This window comes from Melozone crissalis, unplaced genomic scaffold (genome assembly GCF_028551555.1).
Source record: "Melozone crissalis strain CALT ecotype California unplaced genomic scaffold, PUWL_Pcris_2 ptg000063l_1, whole genome shotgun sequence".
NCBI classification, from domain to species: Eukaryota; Metazoa; Chordata; class Aves; order Passeriformes; family Passerellidae; genus Melozone; species Melozone crissalis.
The window spans coordinates 6,649,650-6,672,959 of NW_026535841.1; the positions used below are offsets into that span (position 1 = coordinate 6,649,650).

Below are 23,310 nucleotides of genomic sequence, written 5' to 3' on the forward strand. Positions count from 1 at the left end.
GTGCACTGACTTTCTTAAATACTGAGACTTTTTAAACTGAAATGATGGATTGGTTTGGGATGGAAGGTTACCAACAATGTGAACAGACAGCAAGCTCTGGAGAACCATCCCCCAGGGAGCTGGGTACCTTGGAAGGGCGAGGGGGAGTTCTGGGCCATCTGGATGTGCTCCTCGGTGATCAGGTAGATGGGCTGGTGCTGGGCGATCTCCACGCTCGTGCACACGTTGCTCTCCCCGTGCAGGAAGAACGTGAAGGCACACGACAAGTGCTCGCTGCGGGACACAGGAGACAAAAGGAAACATTTATTGGTGTTAATGGGCTCCGGGAGAGAAATTCTGAGCTCGGAGGCCAAGCACACACCCTCCTGTCCTGTTCTGACGCTCATTGCCAGGCTGGGAATCATGTAAACAGAGGGATCTGTCACCAGACAGATAACTGACAGTGTTTTCTTACTTGTTTCATTACAAATAAATGGGATCTTAACCAGAATTCAAGAGGAAAAAATATGGGTCTTTAGAAATTCTTCAAAGTTCACCCTGTGAGAAATAGCCACTCACTTTTCATAATTTAGATAGGTTTATTAAACCTTATCAAAAATACAACAGAAGAATGAATAGACAAAAGGTTACAGCACCAGGAGGAAAGGATTTTCCCCACCATGTGCTCCCCCACACAATGGAGATTTTGCCTTTTAACCCTTTAACCCTTCCCAAAATTCTGTCCATCGACTCCTTCTTCACCATCCAGTGGTGGAGTTTACTTTCTCAAATCTTGATTGGAGGTCAGATGTCACCACAGTGACAAGCCGACCCTCCCAAATATCCCAACCCCGGCTGTCCCTTGATAACAACTCAAGGAGTAAAAAAAACCCTTTTCTTAACCTATATCCATGATATTTGTCTGTTAATTGTGAGAGTCAATCGTCACATTACTCATCTATCACAACCCCACAATGAGGTCCAGCTGAAAAGAAACAAAGGAATAGGAAAGATGTTTGCCTAACATCTAATGAGAATCTTGATTAAAAAGTATAAAAGCACATGAATATTAAAGAAAGTTGTCAACAACCTAAGGTGAACCATGGATTTGCCACTGCTGACCAAATTTAACTTGAAATGAACTGTATTGAAAATGTTTTCACTTCATTCTACCCACAGAGTGACTCACATCACAGCAAAGTATTTGCTTAAATATTCCTTGCTACAAAGCCACAAGAAAAAAGAAAACAAAGCCCACTTCATGTTTTTAATCCTCATTTTAATCAACTAAAAATGTACAGAGCTGCAGTAAGTGTGCAGAGATTTTCCTGTCCAGTTCAAGAGCTGTGCACAGTTTTATGGGTGTTGGCTTTGGCACAGGGCCAGCCCTAACGGGACCTGTTTTACACACAGCTCTCACGACCTGCACCAAGAGGAAAAACCAAAGGCAATTACAATCACCTCACTTCAGTGTTCAATTCAACCAACTGCTCTGCTACTGCTGCCAGGTGCTTTTAAACAAAGGCACTGATGGTCTAGAACTGGGAGCTGCTCTAATCTCTCTAAATCTCTGAATGACTCCCCTCACTGGGCAGAGTAACTTCTTATCCTGTAGCCCAAGTTACTCTTCTGTGAAGCTCAAATCCTACCACAAAAAGAGACCAGAAGAAAAAGTTCAGCTGAGAAAAGGTTACTGAAATGCCAGGCAACAGCCACACTTCCCTGGTGCTGCCATCCACGATTCTGAAGTACTTTGTAACAATAATTCCAGTAAATGAAAGGTTTCATTATGTTTCAATTTTCACAAAGGAAAGAAATTTCACTGTCCTCAGTGATGAAGTGGGAAATGGATTGCTATGTTACATGGGGGGAAGGGAGGGAACAGGACATGGGACAAAATGGGTCAGACTCCAGGTATTTCTATCCTGCCCCAAGAAGAGATGCAAATCAATTAATGTAATAAAACCCCCTCAACAGTGGATTTCTGCACATACCAGAAATACAAAATTACAGCAAAGTCCAATCATTTAAACAAAGTCCATTAGTTTCCTTACACAGCGTGAACACCTTTAATATAAAGAAGGTTTTAATAAATAAAAACCCCATGAGAAATCTGGTGTAAGATCACGTGGGGATAATGTCTGCAGAGAGTTCACATGCAACAGGTCAGCATTTCCAAAGCAGAGAGCAAAGCTGGTTTTTTAAGCTCCTGTCTTTAGGATACACACAGAAACACTCTGGATTCTGCAAGCTTCCTACAGGATTTAAATGTGGGTCTTGCTTGGCTGCTATTGAACTGAAGGAAAAAAAATGAGACCATCCAGGGACCCTCTCAAATGCCTTGCAAAGTGCTCTGGTATGAACAAATCATGAGAAATCTTATGCAACACTCACAGCTACCCATAAAGCCTGTGAGGATAAGGAATACACCAAATCAGAGCTTGAAAGTCAAAGATGCATTTGGTTTTGGAGGGCAGGCAATGCATGCCACAAACTTTCACGTGAGAATCACCTAACAGCAGAATTAGTAACTGAGATTACAGAATTAGACAGCTTCAGACTAAGAGTACAGACAACTAATTATGGGGGGAAGAGGGGTACAACAAAGCTCACTCAGTCCAGCAGTGCCCTCCTTCAGACCAGAGCTGCGGGAGCTGCTGGCACAAGCCCCCCTTGCCCAGCAGTGCAGCTCCAGCCCGGCCCTGTGTCCTGTGCCCTCCCTGGCTCCCCACAGCTCTGCCAGAGCAGAGGCACTGGCACACAAGTGAAGCTCCCTCTGGTGCCAGTCACTGCCACAAGCTCAGCTTTCAAGACCAAAAATAATCAAGATCAAGGCCTGAGGACTTCCTGCAGTCCCCAGGTGAAGGTTTCCTTTAGTAACAAATAAGAATTTGATTTGGGCTGTGTCCCACTCTGGCATGTGCTCCCAACCCCCTGACACTCCTGCATGCAGCACAGCTCACACCATTCCTGAAATAGCAGCCCAAAGAAATCACTCTGGCTACAAATGTGAGCCAGATCTTGGAATAAAATCCAAGTGGAGAAACCTCACCCAGCTCCAAGCAGCCAGCCCTTCACACAGCCCCAGCACAAGGCTTCACCTGATCCACTGAGCTCCACTGAACCTATAAAGTTCCAAAACTCACAAATTGCTCAGGCCCTCACCAGAGTTTTCCAAGATTACCAATATCCAGTTTTCCTACAAGATCCACTTCTCTTTGCACCAACAAAAAACTGAACATAATATGCAGATCAGACCAGGATTCCAAAAAACATTCAACACGATGTTCAGACTGATTTTTAATTTTATTTACATTTATTTCAACCCAGTTCAAAAAGAGAAGTTGACAGGCTTTTGAGAAGTCTCTCTCTGCAGGTTTTTAATCAGTCTCATTTCTGTATTCTTTTCTGATCAGATGATATAACTATGAGAAACCACCAGGAAGGTACATGAAATGGCTTCCAAATGATCTCCCTACTCCTCAGAGTCTGTTGGGCACCTTGAGCTGCCAGCTCAGGACAAGAACAACAATGCAAAAGTTGCTAATCTTGCACAGCTGTGCTGTACATTCACTTTGCACACACTAAGGCATTACACCAGGAACAAAGGGCAGTCAGAGTTACAGTTTGATTCCTCTGACTCTGTTAATAATAAATTTACTTTATACCTTTAAATTTGAGCCTGTTTTGCCCTTAAAGTGTTTTCTCCCAGCCTTCATCTCAACTCATGAATCTGTTTTTCCCCCTCATCTGCCCAGCTGCAGCAGAGAACAGTGAGTGAACAGTTTTTGTGGGTACCTGGCATTTCAGCCAGGGCCAAACCACAACAGAGAGCAAATGTGTGCCAGTACTCTGGTCACACTAGGCAGGAACTCTTTTTTACAGGTATTTCAGAATCCATTTTTTGCTTTCCCAGTGCCTTACAGCTGCCTTGGTTAGGATGTCATCTCCCTCAGTGGAATGCATAGAACACATACAGATTATTTTTTATTTTCAACTCTGGCTGCATGAAAGGTGAGGTGGGAGAAATGTTGAGCACTGGTCTGAGCCAGCAGAACACTTTGGCACACACCTTCAACAATATTTCCACTACCTTCACTGAGACTTGTGTGCTAAAATTAAAACAACTGATTAAATAAAAGGCATCAATTAACAGAAATGCAAAGAAATGGCAATGTCAAATAACCTTCTGTAACAAAAGATCTGTGCCCTTTTACAGGTACTTTTTCTCTGTAAGACAGAAAAATCAAGCCTTCACTTTGGCACCTAATCACCTGCAGCTGACATTAGCTGTCTTTCAGGTGCTTCCTCTGGGACCTTAATTACCTCAAATAACTTTTGAGATGTCTAAAAATGTAGCTGAATACCTTGGCAATGTAATATTTAGGGCTTCCCATAAACTTTATGAATGCCAATTCATCAGTTACTATAAATGACTTAAAGAAAACATTACATTTACTTACATATAAAAAAATCAGATGAGGATTATGAAAACTCAACTACATTTAAACTCCACAACATTGGCAGAGAAAGGGAACAACTGAGGGATTCAGGTGTTGTTTCCATTTTTTGGGAGGTTTGGATAAATACCCAGTGGAACCTGTTCTGCTTTCAAACTGTACATGAAAACAATGCCAAGATATTGCAACTCCTAACAGAGTTTGGAATGTATGTACTAATGTATATCTTGTTTAAAGTTAAACTGCCCCCTACAGATTTCAAAATATACCACAAATGTGGAACTCAAACTGCCAGTAACAATTCCTTTGGGATTTGGGGAAGAAGAACCTACAAAAAAACTAATTGAACACAACTGATTCTTTTTCTTATTAGAGGGATATTAAAACAATAGTTCTATGGTATGAATTTTGTCCTTATTATTTTAAGGACTTGAAACCATTCCCTGAAAACCCTTTGCTGCCATGCAGTGCACAGTGTCTAAGCTTGCTTTATCCCAAACATTGCAACCTCCTGACACACCTGGAAAGTGCAGCTGGGAGCCAGATGTCTGGACTGACACTAAGGGTTCCTTAGAGAAACACAGTGAAAATTTAAGAATCCTGTATTTGTACATATCCATCCTATTTTCAGGGCTGAGCATTTTTTAAATACTTATTTCTCCACAGAGGAGCTAGAGCTGCCATGCTCTGCCCTCCAGGCTGCAGACAACTTCTTGTTTCTCCTTTACTTTGTGAGCAATTGTTCAAAAAGCCACTGACTGTGCATGATTAATTGCATTTTCTGACCAATGAATTGTACAGCTGCTTAAATTTTCCTCAAAGTTAAGACTGGGATCTGAAAGCCCTCAAATCCCAGTTACCCCAAAATAGCTTCATCAAGTCTGATGTCAGAAAAGAGGCAGCAGCAAGGCACATGCATTAGGAAAACTGTCAAATCACTTGTTTGATGTGGATTACAAAAAAAGAGGGCATCAAAAGGTAAATTTGAAACAGAAGAGTAAGTGAGAGCAAAATAAAATACTTTCCTTTTAAGTTGCTAAAGCAACAGGACAGGAGCAGGTCACAGTGGGGTTTGGGCAGGAGATGGCAGCACCTGGACACCTCTACAGCCAATCACACTCCAACACCACAGTAAATTAACAGTCCAGTATGTAAATCACCTCTTCTTAAATATTCTGGAAATAAATATCCCCAGAGAAGCCTGAACTTGAAGAAGCTCCTACTAAGGGAGGAGAAGGAAGGCTGCCTGCTTTGGTTTGAGAGAAGGCAGAGCCTCTGTGCCAGTTCCCAGTCAGGCACCCCCTTAGCTGAGGGCAGGGATGCACTCCCAGAGCACGCAGAGCCTCCAGGACACTCCGTGGTCCAGGCAGGAGCTGCAGGGCCCTGCCAGGCCCCTGTGGTAGCACAGAAAGCTTCCCCACACACACCAAGAGAGCAGAGGAGCACCCGGAGCAGTAAACAAAAAAGGCCAGGCCATTTTCTGGCCCTTAGGGGCCATTCAAAACCACAACTAAAGCTAAAAGGAAAGCACTGCCAGGCATGAGACAATTCCAGAGTGTTCTGGACACCACAGCCTCCCAAGAGCACCCAGCCCCCTCTTCTGCACCAGCATGGGACCCCCACAGCCAGGTTCTCTCTGCTGTGGCCCCAGACACAGATCCACACTGAAACATGGAAACACCAACCTGGAGCCTGCCTGGGGCTCCATCACTCCACACATCAACCCCTGGGAAGCAAGGACTCCCTGCCCCACTGGATCCAGAATTCTCTGTGTGCTGGAGCCAGAACAGGGCTGAGGGCTGACACTGCCCAGCAGCTGGAGCTTGTCCCAAGGCTAATGAACACCCAGCTGAAACCAACTGGGTAATTATTTCATTGTATCACAGCACCTGAAACAACTTTCTTCAGGTGAACACACTGCTGGCTCATGAACAAGGGAAAACTGATGTCTGGTTATACATCTCTGCCCAAAGTCACTGGTTTTTTTATGGCATACAATAAGAATACAGGAGGCCAAGCGGCAGATTAAATCATATTGCTTTGGCAATGACTCCTTGTCTCTTGATTTTGTTATCTCTTTCTCTTCTCCAGCTCAAAGAAATAAAAAGAAGAGCAGGGAACAGAACATCAGTTCCCAGAACTACCAGATCTTTAATAATGGTATCTCTAAGTCCATTGGTTGTCTCACATATTTGGTTGGATTTTTTAAAAATTATGAGATGCACTTTGTATACATATGAATTGCCTTTAATGTTTTTCCAGTAGTGAAGTAAAGCACTAAGATAACAGTTTCACAATGCAGCAAGCATTTAGATAACATTATCTAAACACTTGCTGTGTTACAGACTTACTGTCTCAACACTGCCTCAGTTGTCACCAGCAAAGCCCTTGCCAAGGCCAACACACACCTCCCTGACAGGATTCCCTCCCAGATCCCACCTCCAGCAGGGAGATGTATAAATGCATGCGCAGGGTGAGCCCCCAGCCTGGGCACACAGGGGGTTATTCCTCCAGTGCATCCATCAGTCTGCAGCGTGACAGGGTAAGAACAGCAGCACCTGCACGAGTCCTGGGGAAATGCTGCACATCCCATCAGCCCATTCTGAGCAGCAATTGCACTGCAGGATCACTTGGAACAAGACCCACACCAAGTCTGTGCTGGAGGCAAGGTCACATCCAGCATCCGTAACCTTCGATGGGAACACGGCACAAACTGCTCCCATTCCCTGCCCTGCCTTATCCCGATTCTCAGGCTGGGAGAGCTCCAGGTTTGGGTTTTTTGGAGATGCAGAACAGCAGAACAGGTTTGGCTGTGGGTAAATACCACAGTGCCAGTGCTCCTGCTGAGGAGACAGCACTTTAGGGCAGCAGAGCTTCACCCCACAGCTCCTGCAGGGAGGAGCAGGTTCTGCAGCAACAGCCACCCCATGCTTGTCCTGGAAATACACACAGAAATAAGCATGTTTTTATGTACTGAAGCAGCGTTCAATATCTGAAATAAAATTCCTGCAGTGAAATCCCAGTGAACGTTCCTCCCCTGGCAGAGGGATGGTGAGGGATGCAGTCAGGACTGTACCACACCATGTAGCTTGAGGCACTGAGGATTACTGAGTCCATTATTTGTTAATTTGTGCCACACTTCAGAGCTGTACTGATTTAGAACTGCAACTATTTTGAATTATTTAAGATGTCAGTACCAAAAAGTGATTCTGCAAGTTTATTATATTCATTATGAATTAAAATTCATTGTGATGAGACTCTGGATCCTGCCCTATTTAGAAAACACAGAAGTTGCTGTGACCATATTTCTACTGTACTACAGGATATAGATTTTAAAATACTATATAAATGCATACCAAAAAAGAAACATGGAAGTTATTAAAGTTATTTTCAAGTTAATGCCAAAACAAACACATATTTTTCACTGGAAATTCTGAGCTTTTAAAGATATATGTCCTTAGAATTCAGGAACTTGCTTATATCTGTACCAGCATTACCAGGTATTATAAAAACAATAGTACCAGCTGGTGAAAACTACAAAATGGATTATAATTAACTAGAAGATTGTCAGAATGGATGCAATATTTCTTGCTTTAGCATACTCAAAATACCAACACATCAGGAAAAATTGCATATAAAGCTTCTAAAATCCCTGCTGTTATCACCCTCCTGCCATCTCTCTCTCTGTCTGAAGCACTGTGTTTCCACACAGGGTGTGAAATGGGTCCTTTGGAAAATTAATTTCCATGAGAGATCTGATATCCTTTCAAACAAGAATGCAGGCAGATAAGCTCATATATTCAATGTGCCCCATAAGTTATTCATGGCACATGAATAAGTTACATGTTAGTTATATGTGGAATCTCCCCAAAAGCCCTCTTTTTGTGCTGTTAGTCTCAGCATTTCTTAAATACCATCCAGCCCTCAGAACTGTCATGAGCAGTTGTGCTCTGGAGATCAGGACTGAAAAAATCCTTTTGAATATTAATAACCCCAAACTCCAGCACGAGCCTGACGAGCACTGATGGAGGTTGGCTAAGCAACTATTGCCTTTTATTTCAGCCCAAGGCATAAACTGACCTTTCCTTAACAGCTCGGCCCTGCAAAGTTTAAATGCTGGCTTCCCTTAAATTGAAGCTTTCTGCGGCAGTTTTATCTCAGATAACACAGCTATCAGTTACTCTGGCTCACAACTCCAGCTGGATGGTCGACTGGCACAGTCAGAATGATTTGTCTGTGGGTCACAGACCCAAAGAGAGTGAAGCTTTAGAAAAAGGCTTCCCTCTACTCCTCATAAAGGGGTAAAAATGTTATCCTTTCTACTAAGGTTTGTGTTGTACACTGGCCATCAGTGAGCAGTTAACTTTACCCAATTAAGTCAGCCCAGTTCTCAGTCTCACACCTGAATTGCAGGAGTTGTGTGAGAAGTCAGTGATGAAATCATGTTCAGCAGAGAAACAAAAAGAGGATTTAGCACTCAGGTATGGGGGAGTATCAAACCATATTTATGTTGGGAGGTTCATTTTCATAAATTAATGTTGCTCTAGGAGTAAAGCACAAGTCATCAGTGATCCCTTCGTAATTGCTTCAGACAATTCCTTACTTTAATATGTCCTTGTAGCACAGATTCACTCAAAGCCACACCTGAGTTTGTCACCAATATTTGCTCTGTGCTCTACTGGATTCAAAACTGCACATTTAAGAAGAGCATCAACATGGAATACCACAGCAATTTATCTGTAACAAATTATCAAAAAATAACCTAAATTCTGTCTTGATTTATATCACAATTAGTTCTGAAAGACAGAAATTGAATGCATCTGATAGTCTGATTTGGCTTGAAATGGCTTTGATCTCAACAGCCATTTGTCAGAAATGACTGCTGTGAAAGCCCTGTAACCTGAGTGAACGCTGTGATGTGGATGAGCACTGCTGGGTGTTTTACAGGGCTACTCTGTTATTATGGAGGCAGAGTCTGAAAGGTCACGTTATTTGTTTATGTAACACACGTGGTGTTCTCACAAATAACAGCTCTGAGTTCCTCAGAAACCAAACATTCCCTCACCTGGGAACACCGAGCTGCAACAACCAGCAGGTGCTCTGCAAACCAGGCTAGGCAGACCTAAAAAAAATATTAAAATATGGGAACAAAACCAGCTTTCAGTGCTCTACAAGAACCCTGACTAGCAGGTATGAGGCAGAAGGGGAAATAATATGTGAACATGACATCATTCTCAGACTGCTCCCAGCATGGGGAAGAAAGTGAAGCAGCCACTGACACTTATTTCTGCTTGCACCACATGTTTAAACTAGGGAGGAGTTGTGTGAAGCTTTAAAATTATTTTATCCAAATTCTTTCAAGATAATCAGGTCTACACACATCCTAAAAATGAAGCTCAAATCAAGATAATCAAATCCTAAAAATGAAGCTTAAAAATAATGAAAACTAAAATGCCATAAAAGAAAAGATATGTGTTTCTTACAAGCAAATTTTCTCCCATCAGCCAGGCTTCTCTCCACGCTTTGTAAGTTAAGCAGCACTGGCCTGGTAACAGTGCCCAGTAATTCACAAGTTACCAGACACCACAATTCATTTGCTCTGTCCCAATTTAAATTCCTGCAGTCTCAGGCACAGGGATGCTCTCCAGACGAGCACACAGGCTCTGTCACCGCAGCCAGAGCACAGCCAGGGTGTGTCCTGCCCACGGCTGAGCTATAGAAATAAAGCCCAGCCCAGCCCAGGCTCCTCCTCTGCTCTGCAGGGGAGCACTGCCTTGTTTTTCCTGCCTGCTAATGTAGGTTAATGCACCCTTCTCCCCTTCACCCCATGGAGGCTGAGCTGTTATCCAAAGCAGCATTATATTGGATTAAGGCCGTTCAGAAAAGAGATTCCTGGAAAAAAGACAGCAAACTGAAGGGGAAGAAGAGCCACACGACCATTTCTTGTTTTCTTTAAGTTCACTCCATATGAAATTAAATTTATTGGTTTCATTCACAAAGCAAGTACATCAACAGGGAGAGCTGTGGTTACCCAGGTTGTTCAACACAGAAATAATAAGAAGAATATTGTTCTCAAAATCTCGAAACTATTAATGCAGTTTTGATTTGTGCTGCTTACTGTGGGCTCCCCAAGGGAAAAGGAGGGGAGTTTTATGTCATAGATTCAGACAACCTTTAAAAAGAAATTCAGACTCTCCAGGCATTAAATCCCTGTACCCTCTCTCCAGTGTGAGCAAAGTTTAGTTTTTCTGGCAGGGGAACACCAGCACTGGGAGCTCTCCAGTGAGGAAGCAGCCCTGCTCCCAGAACATGGGAGCTGGGGACCTTCTGACCACCTCACATCCATTGGGAACTGAAACAGGACTTGAAAGTGCTGCAAGACTTGATCCCCCTCTAAATTCATTTCTTCCCACAAACCAAATCTTCTGATATCTTTACATGATTATAAATCTATAATAGTAACTCAGGTATTTTCAATTACAGAACACAGAGAGAGGTGAGTCCTGATGGAGAGCTTTAATATTCCCAGGACTCACAGCTGAACCCTTAAATGTGACAGGACAACAGCACTGCTGCAAAATGGAGGAAATAATGTTCAAGTGTACCCTGATAAAATTAAACAAAGAACCAAACCCCCTCACCCCCAAATGACAAACAAAGCCAAGAGCCTAAATCTCTCCAGATTACCTCACACAGCACACCTTGCTCAAGCACCAAGGGCTGAGCATAAAATGCCCTTCACACTTCTGTGGAAGAGCACAAGGTTTAATGAGCTACACAGAACCAAGACAAAGTTTTAAGAGACCTGAACCTCATTTTACAGCATGGTCTCAGAGAAAATTTGTTCTCCTTTGCTGTATGGTGTGTAAAAGAGCCTGCAAAGGCTGTAAACACCTCCTAATGCACACTGAAATTTGTGCTGTAAGCCTGCTGCCAGCTGTCCTTTAGGAGGATGGCTGCACAAAATTATTTCACATGCGTCCATTATGCGGAATGATCACAATTAATGGAATAAATTTTATGATTCAAAACAAATTAAGCAACATGTAGAAAATTCTAAAACCATGAAAAATGCATTAATTTATTCACTGCCATGCATTTGTGATCTTTCCACTTTTGGAGTACAGTTTAATTGACTAGTTTAGAGACCAATTAATCCCTTTACATTTAAGTCAATCACTGAATCCTCTCCAAATAATTTAGCTCCTACATGCTGCCTCCCATTTGATGTCCCTGGAGAGTGACTGCAGTTGAAACAGGTGGCACACAAATCACATTTAGGAATGGAGAAAGAACTGCACTAGCAGGGATCCAAGGCATTAAAGATGCACAATTCAGTCAACCACGTTCACTTCCTGATCTCCACTACTCCAGCTCCCAGTCACGTCCTGAATGTTTGGGGGGCTTTAAATGACAACTGCAGGTCACACATAATTATTTTAATTTTTGTTACTTTCTAGTCCTCACCTACCTACTGCTCCTCTCTTCAGTTTTCTTACAAGGCACATGGAAATAATGCAGTGTCAAGGATGGGGAGAGATGGATTTCCCACCAAAGGAATCATTCCTCAGGAGGGGAACAGAAGTATCGGACACCAAACCAGTAACCTCCAGCATCACAATTTTAAGAGGAGAGAAAAATCCCAACATATTGAGGGTTTTTTGCCTATTAAAACCATTCACAATCTCATCGATATTGAAATGGGACAGGACATTTTGTTGTCTCACAAAATAACACCTTAAAAAGTGTCAGAATGAAGGTAGAATTTCTCTATTTAAAAAAGTAAATCTGAAAATGAAGCAGGGACTTCATCCCTTCTATAAGATGCTCAACCAAGAAAAAAAGCTTGAAAAGAAAAATTATTTCAAATAAGCTAAAACCAGCTCCTGAAACCACATTAAGCTCAAGTAGAAATGAAAGTATTATTTTTGCACATAAATCCAAAGCTTATTGCATTTTAAACATTTACATAGACACATAATAAACAAATTATCTGAAACCTAAAGAAAGTATGTTCCAACAACACAATTCATGAAAAATCATGAGAAGGAAAAATAATTATTCTCGTATCAAATGTAAGATTTTGTGTTTTCAGTTCCACCAAGTAATCTTACAATATAAATTATCTTCTGCCTCATTTTCTTGTTGAATTAAGAACAAGTTTCTGTCAGAAAATGAAAAGAAAAAACCCCAACCCCACCACTGCAGAAAACATTTCTGCAGTGAAAAGTATTTTACAGAAATGCCTGAAACACCATTTCTGTGTCTTGGCAGGACTGAAACTCCACCCCAGTGAGTGAAGCAGACAGAGCCCTGGTGGCCAGCACCCACCCACCGTGGGCACAGGCACAGGGTGAGCCCAGAGAAAGGGAAACCAGGACCTTTATCCATGCCCCACCTCCAGCAGTTCCTGATTTCTCCCTTCTGAGACCTGGGGGAGCTTTGAGCAGCCTCAGTGGGCTCAGCCCCCGCAAGCCCAGGTCTGTGCCCTGCCCTGTGCTGCCAGAGTGCTGACTCAGGATCTCTGCCAGGCCAAACAATTCCTGAGGCAGGAATGTGCTGCAGCCCTGCTTTGTGCTCAGTTCTCACCCACAGACACAGCTCAATGCTTCAGACTTTCAGGCTTCTTCTGGGGTGCTGCCCGTGCTGGTGGCACAGGTTTGTGTGATGTTCAGAACGACTTTGACCCAAACATGGATATAAAATTAAAGAAATTGCTCTAAAAGCTGGATTAACCTATTAATTGCCAAGCAGATGCTCTGCCATGTGTGGTGCTGAGCATCAGTGCACAGTGCAAACCCACAGACAGCATGCAGGGGGAAAAACCACACAGCTTGCCCTGATCTCCCAACCAGACCTCTCTCAGCAGACTCAGCACTGGAAGGGAATGTACCCACAAGGAAGAGCTGAGCTCCATGAACTCAGCTGTTAAAAGGTAAAGCAGCCATGCTTACATGGACTCCACAGTGTTCAAACTCTTCACAAAACTTAGCTCTGACAACCCCTAAAACATCATTATTTCTAACAGGTCACCAAGATTTGGCAGGATTTTCCTCAAGGTCAGACATTCTCTTCAGGCTTTCAATTAAATAAATACTGTTAATTTTTGACTGAATTATAGGGCGAAGGAAAAGCAAATAACCTGTTCCCAATTCTGGTTCTTCCACCCTCAACCTGGTCACTTGACAGGCTGCCAAAATTTCTGGACATTCTATGACAGTTACCATCCTATTCCTGAAGGATCCAGAGAAAACAGGATTTAGAGTGAAGATGGGAGAAGGGAAATGAGTTAGACTGAAATCACAGTAATATCTCTCAGTGTAGCCTGCACCTTCAGGATCCAAATTTTTCCTGTGTAGCCCAGAGAAACTGTCTCACACTACAATTAATAAATGGAACCACAAGAAAAGGAATTTTATATCCATTTCCTCTCCTCTTTTTTAACATCTCCAAGAGTCTCTGGTGGCTCTTCAAATGTCTCTTCAAATGTTGGCACATCCTCCCCTCTGCTGTGGAAAACTGTTCTGTGCCACGTGCAGCCTTACCCCATCCTCAATCTGCTCTCCAGGAAGATCTACCAGCCCTGAGCTGCACCCACCTCTGCTCCAAAGGGAAGACAGCTGAGAGCAGAAAACAGAAATTCTTTGGTAACACTGAATAGCTCTCTTTCACCCCAGGCACCTGAAGACAGGCAGAGTCTTCACAATATTGTGTTTAGCTGACCTGTGAAAGAGGAGGTGGCTTCCTTTTGAAAATATTCTGGTAAATGGTGGGACTGGTCACCAGCCTGATCCCTATCAGGAAACACGAGCAGGTTTTGAGGGTGGGAGCACAATAGGCTGCAAAATCTCAGCACTGTTCCCACAGAGATGTCAGGCCTCTGCACACAGGCCTGGCTCAGGCTCCCTTGTTTCAGCACAATCAGCTGCTGCAGGGGATGCATTGACAATTCCACAAAAAGGGACCTGTAAATGCAGGTGAGCAGGAGAGCAGAGAGGAAAGTCAGAGTGAAGGTTATTTACAGTGCATGGTCTTTTGTGTGGAATTGGTTGGTAATGCTAAGATTGAAGATGAATGAAGTAAAAAACATGCAAATTATTCCCTTATTTCCCCAGTAGCCAATCTACCCAATCTACCCATCAGCAAAACAAAAGCCTTCTTTGTTGATGCTCAGTGATTTAATTCAAAACTCCCAGTGTAAAATGAGATGTTTCAGGTGCTGCAGAAGGTCTTGAGAAGCAGAGATACCATTATTTACTGGTGGCAGTGGTTACATCACACAAAAAGGTACCACTGAAGTTCTTTATTCTGTCTCAAAAAGTTCCCTGACCTCACTGCCCTGGAAACAGCAGAACTGGCCTAGGGACATGTCCTCACCAAGAGAATGGCAGCAAGGGCAAGGCCACACTTGCATTTCATTCCAAAATTGAAGTCTAACATGTAAGAGGAAACTATTCCCCCAAAAATCCACAGACTTAATAGAAAATGGCCAAAATACAACAAGAATGCTTAAAAGTGCCATGAACATTACCCTAAAAGAGTCTTTTCTTAGCCCTGATTTTCTTTTAAATTATTTTAAAGCAATTAATCAGCAAGAGAAGATTCTCTTAGTAGACCCACTGAGAAAAAAAAAATCTGAATGGATCTGACATTTTCTGGGCAGGCAGAAAACATGATCTGTAAAACAGGCTACCAAGTTAAGGAGACACAGAGCAAAGGAAAATACTAAGCTTGTAAAAGATGTTTCTTTTTAGAGAGGGGAAAATCAAGATCCTTATTCTAGAAAGTGGAGTACAGCAGTTCTGTTTGTGGGGGTTTGCTGTGTTTCAGTTTTTTTGAGGTAGAGGTACTGTGAATGTAGATTCAGAATAAGTCAAGTGTTTGCTAGAAAGAAAATCACAGGAGTGCTTTACATCCAAGAGCAGGGAACGTGTCATGAGCTATAAAGGATCTGCTGCACTCCTGCTGGGAACTCTGCTTGCTCCACACCATTCCTACAGTTACATCTTATTTTGTTACTCCCTCAAAGAACAGACTGCAGAAAGCACATCCCTGTAACTGCACCTTCCTCTTTGGCAGGGAAGACAAAATAAACAATCCCACTGTAGCACTTCTCGTGTCACTGATGGAATTGCCTGTTTGTATTTTTAACAGCACTGGCAAAACAGAAATTACAACTGCTCTTAAATAACAGTGTAGTCCAGTAAGCCCAACAATAGTGTAAACAAAAGGGTCTTAATGTCTTAATTCAATATTTAGCAATGAAAAACTTATCACATACCTACACAGAGCAGAGAAATGCCACTTCCAACTTTAAGTACTTTGCAACTTCCTATATACAGCAATAAATCCACATAATGGAAACATGAGGAAAAATACTACTGCTCCTGGATGAGAGAAGCTAGAGAAAAATCAGTTTAAAGAAAGCACCTGAACACCTGGCTTAAGAAATGTTTTCTAAGAAACAACACATCCTGATTCAGCAAAGGAAAAAAAAAAGAAGGTTCTGCCATTATTCACATTCAACAAAATGCCTGCAAATTAGGAGTCAAAAAGGTAAAACAATAACAAGACTCTAAAATTTCTCATTAAGCTAAGATGCTATAGTAAGTGATCAAGCAAAATGCCCAAATGGAAGAAAATGGTTTTTTGTTCCCTCTCATCCTGTTTCAAGCACAAAATCCAAAAGCAGATGCAGGATATCATTCTTTAGATCCATCCATGAAGTTACTTTCATGCTGTCTGACAGCACCAAGGCAGATAATGGCACTGGGGCAGGAATCTCTTTAGGATGTGGCAGCAGTGCAGACAGAACACAGACAAGCAATGAGCAGCCTCCCACAGGGTTTTGCTTCAGCTTGGTTCCCTCTGCAGCACTGGCTGGCAATGCTGAGCAGCTGACAAGGCAGGGGTGGCACCTCTCAGGTGTCTGTGTTCTTGGCGCTTACAGGAGACTTAAACATTACCCAGCCCAATAAATACATAAAAATCTGGTCCTTCATTAGCTCTCACTGGAGCAGGACTCCACGAGAATCAAATTCCTACCCATGGAAGAGAAAAGGCTGAGTACATGAATGAATGAACTCAAAGAATTTCTGCAAAAACAGAGGATTGGAGGATTGGCACTTTAATGAGAGAAATGAGAGCCTTGAAGGGCAGGCTGGATGATTAAAAGACTGGAGCTGGGAAAGGAAATTGATTTATATTCTCATCTCATCAATGTAACTTCTGGTCAAACACAAGCACTTAGACTTAAATACACAACTCCATCTACATTTGTCAGTGAAATGAAGTTTATTAGGCAACTTCATAAAGTCCACAGAGAAGTCAAATGAAGCAAAAACAAACCAAGGAGCAGAACATTTATGATCTGGAGGAAGCAAAAGATCCCACACCATGTCCCAAGTGCAAACGAGCAGAAGCAGCAGTGCAGCAGCTTGAAGTTATTAAATGTTATTGTGCCTCCATCATCAGTAACAGGATTCAACAGGAATCACTCAAACTTCAAAAAGAAGGGAAGGCCCCCATGCCCAACACAACCCCCCAGCTACATTAACCAGAGGGATCTCACAGCCTCTTGGTACTCCAGTGGCCTCAAGATCCAAGCACCTACATTTCTTATGCATGCTGTGAACTACATCTTCCCTCTTTCACACACTAAGACATTTTTAAGACAGGCTTTCTGAGAAAAAAAAAATCCCTGAGAGTACCAAAGAACACAGTCCTTATGTAAAAATTAAGTGTAAAGTTATCATTCATTAACATTAAAACCCATCAAGTGAGAGGTTTTGTCACACTGACCAATAATCCCTAAGTGACAGAAGCTGTGAACATTTTCTATTCAGCCAGCCAGCAATTTGCAGCAAGTACCAGCAATGAGACAATTTGTTTCTGTCGGTGCATCTGAATCACACAGAAATTGCTAATATCACATAAAAAGCTACACTTTTATATTTTACAGAAATGGAACTTTCAACAGTTACCTGCTGGAGGAAGACACATTTTCATGATGGAAATGGAATGATGTGTTTGTGAAATTACTTTTGTCACACCATCAGCTTCAAAGGGAGATCTGCATCCAGAATCCAGCAGGAATCTCCTGTTGTTTTACCCCAGCAGGAGTAGGGCATAAGTTCTGTAATGGCTGGAAACTCTCAGCTAAATGTGCCATGGATCCTTCTACAAGGAAGTTTGAGTGCATGGTGGTGGAACATGATATTCTTACTTCAATCACACAAGCAGTCCTGCACCAAGCTTCCAGGGAAGCTGTTCTTTCTGGGACTCCTAATAATATCCAGAGATTCACAAGCAGCTCCTCTCATTCCAGACTTCTTGTCACTTCTGACTCATTTCACTGATTTCTTCTTGGGAAAAAAGCCCCACAAAAACATCAAGAGAACAAATACAATGACCCAGCTGAAGCTGAGATGAGCATGGAACACTTTGAGAGGCTTTTTAGGTGTAAAAATCCTACCAGAGCACAGCCAGCTCTTGAGAACATTTGCTGATGTAAGGAACAGAGCTCCAACCTGTCTTCTCCTCACTGAGATAATGATGCTGGCAAAAGCTCCACTGGAAATTGATCTCTATAACCAAGAGTTCCCTTCTTCTGTGAATACAGCTTCTCAAGACCTGCTTTAAACGGTTAGAACACAATATTTTTTGCAAATTTAAGCTACACCAATATGAGACAGGTTTGGTGGTTTTCATTTCTTCATAAACCCCAAGTAGAGATTTTTCAGTGGTCCTACTTGTTGGGTCACTACAGTCACCATCTGAGGTGGGAAGGGTGAAGTGCTGCTGAAAACAAGACATCTGTCTTAGGGTTTTTAACACCTTGTCAGTAAAAACATACATCCACTGATCCCACAGAGTACAGGTGAGCTGTAAGGGTAAGTTCAGCCAAGTGAGAAAATACATTTTCTGGATTCCACACAGCTTCATTTTTTCTTAACCAAACAATACCAAGATTCTCAAAGTACGTAAAAACAAGTGTCTCATGAGAACTCTGCAGTTAACTGTGTTTTTCCTCACAATTTTTCCTTCTCTAACATAAAGGCTGATGATAAGTAGTGCAATAGCAATCTAAGCTAGCCCTGAAATTTCCATTTCTAAACCTCTCTCCATAAAGCGGAAAGGATTTCAATTTTCCAGCAGCCATGGGAATTCAGAGGAGCAGGAAGGGGGGGAAATCATTTCAGATAGATGCCAAATTTTATCACACGTGGAATGAAACCTAAATCTAGGAAAATTATTTAGAAAGAAGACACAGTATGGTTTTGCATAAAACTACATAGATTTAATACCAAGGTAAGACACTGCCAGCAAATGGCTTTAGCAGGTTCTGTTTTTCTTGTGTTGGGATCAATTCATGAGCTGAGCACAAGGGAAGACTTCCTTCAGGGTTGAAAGGGTAATTTAGTTTCTATGGTCCATTAATTTCTTGGCTTCTTTCCCCAGCCTGCTCATTAGTGTGAAGTGTGGTGACGAGGTTTAGAATTTGGAAGTCGAAACAGCACCTACAAATTTCTTCACACAATGATTGCAAAACATCTATCAGAATCAGCAGAGCTTTGAGATGTTTTGACCTAGAATTCAGACTGGTGGCCTGCATCAATAACCATTCCTACCTTTAAAGATGGCACCAAGTCAGTTAATGACATTATTAATGGCTCCTCATGATTATCCATCAGCGTTTGCTCCAGCAGCCTCCAAACAGACAAACTAGTTTTACTTGAGCTGAATTAGTAACAGACGGAGGAGATGCATTACCCTCAATCACAAGGTTAAACAGATAATTATGAAAAAACAGCCACAAGTCTCTGATATTATCTGATCCTATTAATGGTGCAGGCAACGGAGTAACACGGAGCCCAGCAGAGGAAGCAGGAGAATTATTTAGGTCACTTGAAGAAACAGATTTCTCTCTGATTTCTTTCTTTCCAGAAGCACAGACTGCAAGTGAAGCAGCCAAATTTGGCAGCATGGAGGCAGATAGAAATCTGGGTGTGAGTTCTAGACTCTAAGGAAAAGCTCCCACTCTGCAGCAGCACTTCCCTGGATTAAACACTACCAGGATTTGACCCTTCCCTTCCAGAGGGCAGATGAAGAGGTTTATGTTTCATTCTGCTGGCCTGTGTAAGCCAACCCTGCCTTACACATTTATATTCTCCATCTGTAACACACAAACAAGTGCCATCCCTTTCCACGTGGAATTAAGTGGTTAAAAAAGTATAACAACATTAAAGCATAACCAGAAAAAAATTTAGGATTGCTCCTGATGCTATTCTCACCCTGTACTTCAGGGTGAAGGGTTACCCTTCAGGGTAAGGTTGCTCAATTTCTTTTTGAAACCTGCAGTAATAAAGGTAAAACTCACAAACTAATAATTCTTTTATTAGAGCCCACCTTAAATCTCAATATTTACAGCAGATTCTCAGCAGAATAAAGGAGAAGTTTGAGTAAAACCAGACATACATTTAAAAAATGTTGAATTCAACTACTTTCTAAGGCTTGGCTGTTTCATTGACAGCACTTGATGCAAGAATTATAAATTTCACTAATTCCTGCAACCCAAGGTGTCCTGCAGGATGCAGCATTCCTGACTGCAGGCAGCTGGGTAGGGGCAGAGCCACCCCACTCCTGGAGGAGGTGTCTGTTCCCTGCTCTGCAGCAGAGCCCTGCCTGTGCTCTCCTCAGGGGAGGTTTCTGTCACTGCCTGGAGGCCAATCCTGTGTCACTGCTCCTACAACACTTGAGTACACCTGACTGTGCAGAGGCAGATATTAAATAAGAACTCTGCACAGGGATAATTTATTTCTTTGGAAAAGAATCAGACTAGGTAGTTCCTTTCTTACTTTCAATAACAAACGCTCTCCCAATATTGAAATAGCTGGGGTGGAACAGCTCAGCTCACATTTTTGAACCATTAGAGAATGTTTCCCTAATGCTCCTGTTGAAAGACAAAATTTTAATAAAATCTGTTAAGATTCTTCCGATGCTGCTATCTGTTAAGAAGACTAGGTCAGAGCAAGTAGCAGACAAGAAAAATCTAAATATTGACTTAAAACTATGCTACCTGGCCATAAAATTGACACATAATATTAAGCTTCTAAAAATACAATTAAATATTTGAAGTGCTCCTTGAAATGCAAGCTCTGCCAGCAAAGGAATCCCATGAAATCAATTAGAAAAAAGAAATACAACTGTGAGGAGACCATGGCATTTATAAACATACATCCAGCGCTACATACACAGCCATTTCTCAGCAATCTCAAATAATCACCAGGACAAAATCTAAAGGTCACCAGGGGAATAGGGAGGAAGCAGCAAACTCCCTTCATCCTGTGAGGAAACCCAGCCAAGGTTTTCCGTACACACTGTGTACTTTGGAACTCATGTCATGGTGGGAAGTGTCAAGTTTGCAGAGGTGCATGACAGCAGATAAATTATCTGGTAGCAGATAAATTAATCCCCAAAATATGTGAATATAAGCATTTAGCACAAGACAGAAGGACAGGAATACACAGTTCCTGTTTCTAAATGTGTTGGTACAGCAGGAGGGGTTTTATTAATACCCATTCAGGATTGCTGAAGGGCTTTGCAAGTGGAAAGTCCAGCAGTGAATTAGGCAGCTTAGATGCTGGCTGAGCCCTCCCATCACACAATCTTCTATCCCAAACATAGCTAACACCTCCCTGAGGATGCAGGCCAAAAGTTGCCCAATTTTAAACAGAGCCATGGTTCCACACTCAGATCAGAAAGCTGGAGGATCCCTGGCAGCAGACTGGGCTGGGAAAATAATCTCTTTGAAGCTGCTCATGAGTTTGGAATGTACAAATGAAGACTGTACCCTAATTCAGCCAGACAGGGAAGGCAGGACATAGCTTTAAACAATCATGTGGTTACGATGGCTTCACTGGAATGTGATAGTCTGAAATTATGTGCAGCTCAAGTGTTTTTTAAATAAGAACTTGAAGGAATCCAACCACAAGGAAGGAGGCAGAGCACTCTTAAACCAGCAGGCATCACACACAACCCTCAGTACCTGATGGTGCAGCTGAGGCTCTCAGGGCAGCTCCCAGCCCTGCTCAGGGCAGAACTCCCTGCACTGCTGGGTGCTGCTGCTGCTCCCTGGGAGGAGCTCACCCCAAGCCTGGCTTTGGCACTGCCCTCCCCAGCTCACTTCACTCACAAGGCTTCCCTCAAACCTACAGCTACATTCTTCTATTTCCAAGAAACTCACTTGAAAGACAAAAACTTAAACAGTGGTTAAGTATTCCTTTGCTCTACAATTATTAATATTTTAGGACAAGTCTTCTGTTGTGTTTGGGGTGTGTTTATAGTTGAAAACACCAAGTTTTAGGGTGTACTGGTACAGTAGATCTGTGGTTGGGGTTTTCCAGCCCCAATCTACACAAGCATAATTTAATTTTTCAAACATACCTTAATAAGGTTTTATAAGTAACCCCAATGGAACTGTTGTCATGCAAAATGAACTAAGAGTGAAGTGTTCACCACATATTGATCTTAAAGTAATTCCATTAGGCTTAGGAAATTTAAATTAATTCTAATTACTGTTATTCAGGTTTTTTATAGAAAAAAATCTACAGAAAAAATATTCATGTATTCAGCTACAAAACAGAAAAGAGCCTCTGTATAAGCATTTTGGTTTTTAACTAAAAATATCTAAAAACTATTCTCCTTAACCAAAAAATCTAGTTAAAAACAAGAGCAGCAACACATATCTATCTATAGCAATGATGTAACGTGTGTGAATATGCAGCAAGGATCTACAGGCACAGTCCAGCATCCGTAGGCATCACATTTTTGGACTGCTTTTACAGTTTATTTCAGTATAATGGGCCTCTCAACTAATAAACAAAGCAAAAAAACAAGGGGCTGTTAAAAAGATAATCACATGCAGATATGCCATTTGTATTAAGGCAGAACTTGAATCTCATTTGATCAGAGCCATTCTTTGGAGCATGGAAGGAGCCATCTCCTAGCTAGAAAAGCCATTATCACAGGAAATCCTTTGACTTCACTGACATCACAGATAAAAGCACCTCATTGAGGGTCAGGTTTGCATGGTCAGCAAAAAAGAAAGTAAAACCAGCTTTCCACTCCCCCTTCTCCTGGGAAGGCTGAATATTAGGCTATTAGGTAGTCAGATACATTATTTTATAGCTTGCAAAGCCCTTGGGTAATAAAGAATGAGTGCAACTGCCACAGGCAGCTTTACAGGAAATTGTGTGAAACAATGACAGATGCTCCAGAATTGTTTCGAAACAAGAAAGCCAGGAAGAGCAGTGTGGCAGCTCAGGGGCTTTGCCCACAAACCATATTCTCTAACATGCTGACAGAAACTGTGTGCATAAAATTTGTGCTTGGGATTATGTGCACATGCACACAAACAGCCCCATGACTGCAGAGCTAAATAATTCTATCCATAATTAAACATTTCAACAAAATGTATTTCTATTTCCATTCTCAGAAACAGGTGGATTAGCCTCACTCATTTAACAAGAATGACTTGAGAAGCTACAAAGGAAAGTAAACAGGAGTGACAAAATTAAAGCTTTCATATTGAACTCCACTTGGATTTAATATCCTTTACTCACTGAACACAGGACTTACATCACAAACCAACTTCAGAGCTAGATTTTAAAAGCAATTGGTTGCTGTTAGAGGGAAGAAGACACCAAGCAGGATCTTGAAGAAACAAATAATGCCCAATTCCCACTGACAGAAACATGAAGTAGGTGTCTAATGGTGCCAGCACACCCTACAAGCAGTTACCTGCACATTAAATCACAGTTATGCTCTTAACTGCCTCCAAACCCAAGATTTTTAACTGCAACATAAAAAT

At 42.1% G+C, this 23,310-nt stretch overlaps 1 protein-coding gene across 1 annotated transcript in view; it reads right to left on the reverse strand.

Annotated features, from left to right (window-relative positions):
* MED13L (mediator complex subunit 13L) overlaps positions 1-23,310 on the reverse strand; it is a 164,889-nt gene that overhangs the window by 43,374 nt on the left and 98,205 nt on the right. Inside the window, exon 5 of the mRNA XM_054288630.1 lies at positions 128-273. Within this exon, the coding sequence (XP_054144605.1) occupies positions 128-273 (146 nt within the window). The remainder of the gene's footprint in view (positions 1-127; positions 274-23,310) is intronic.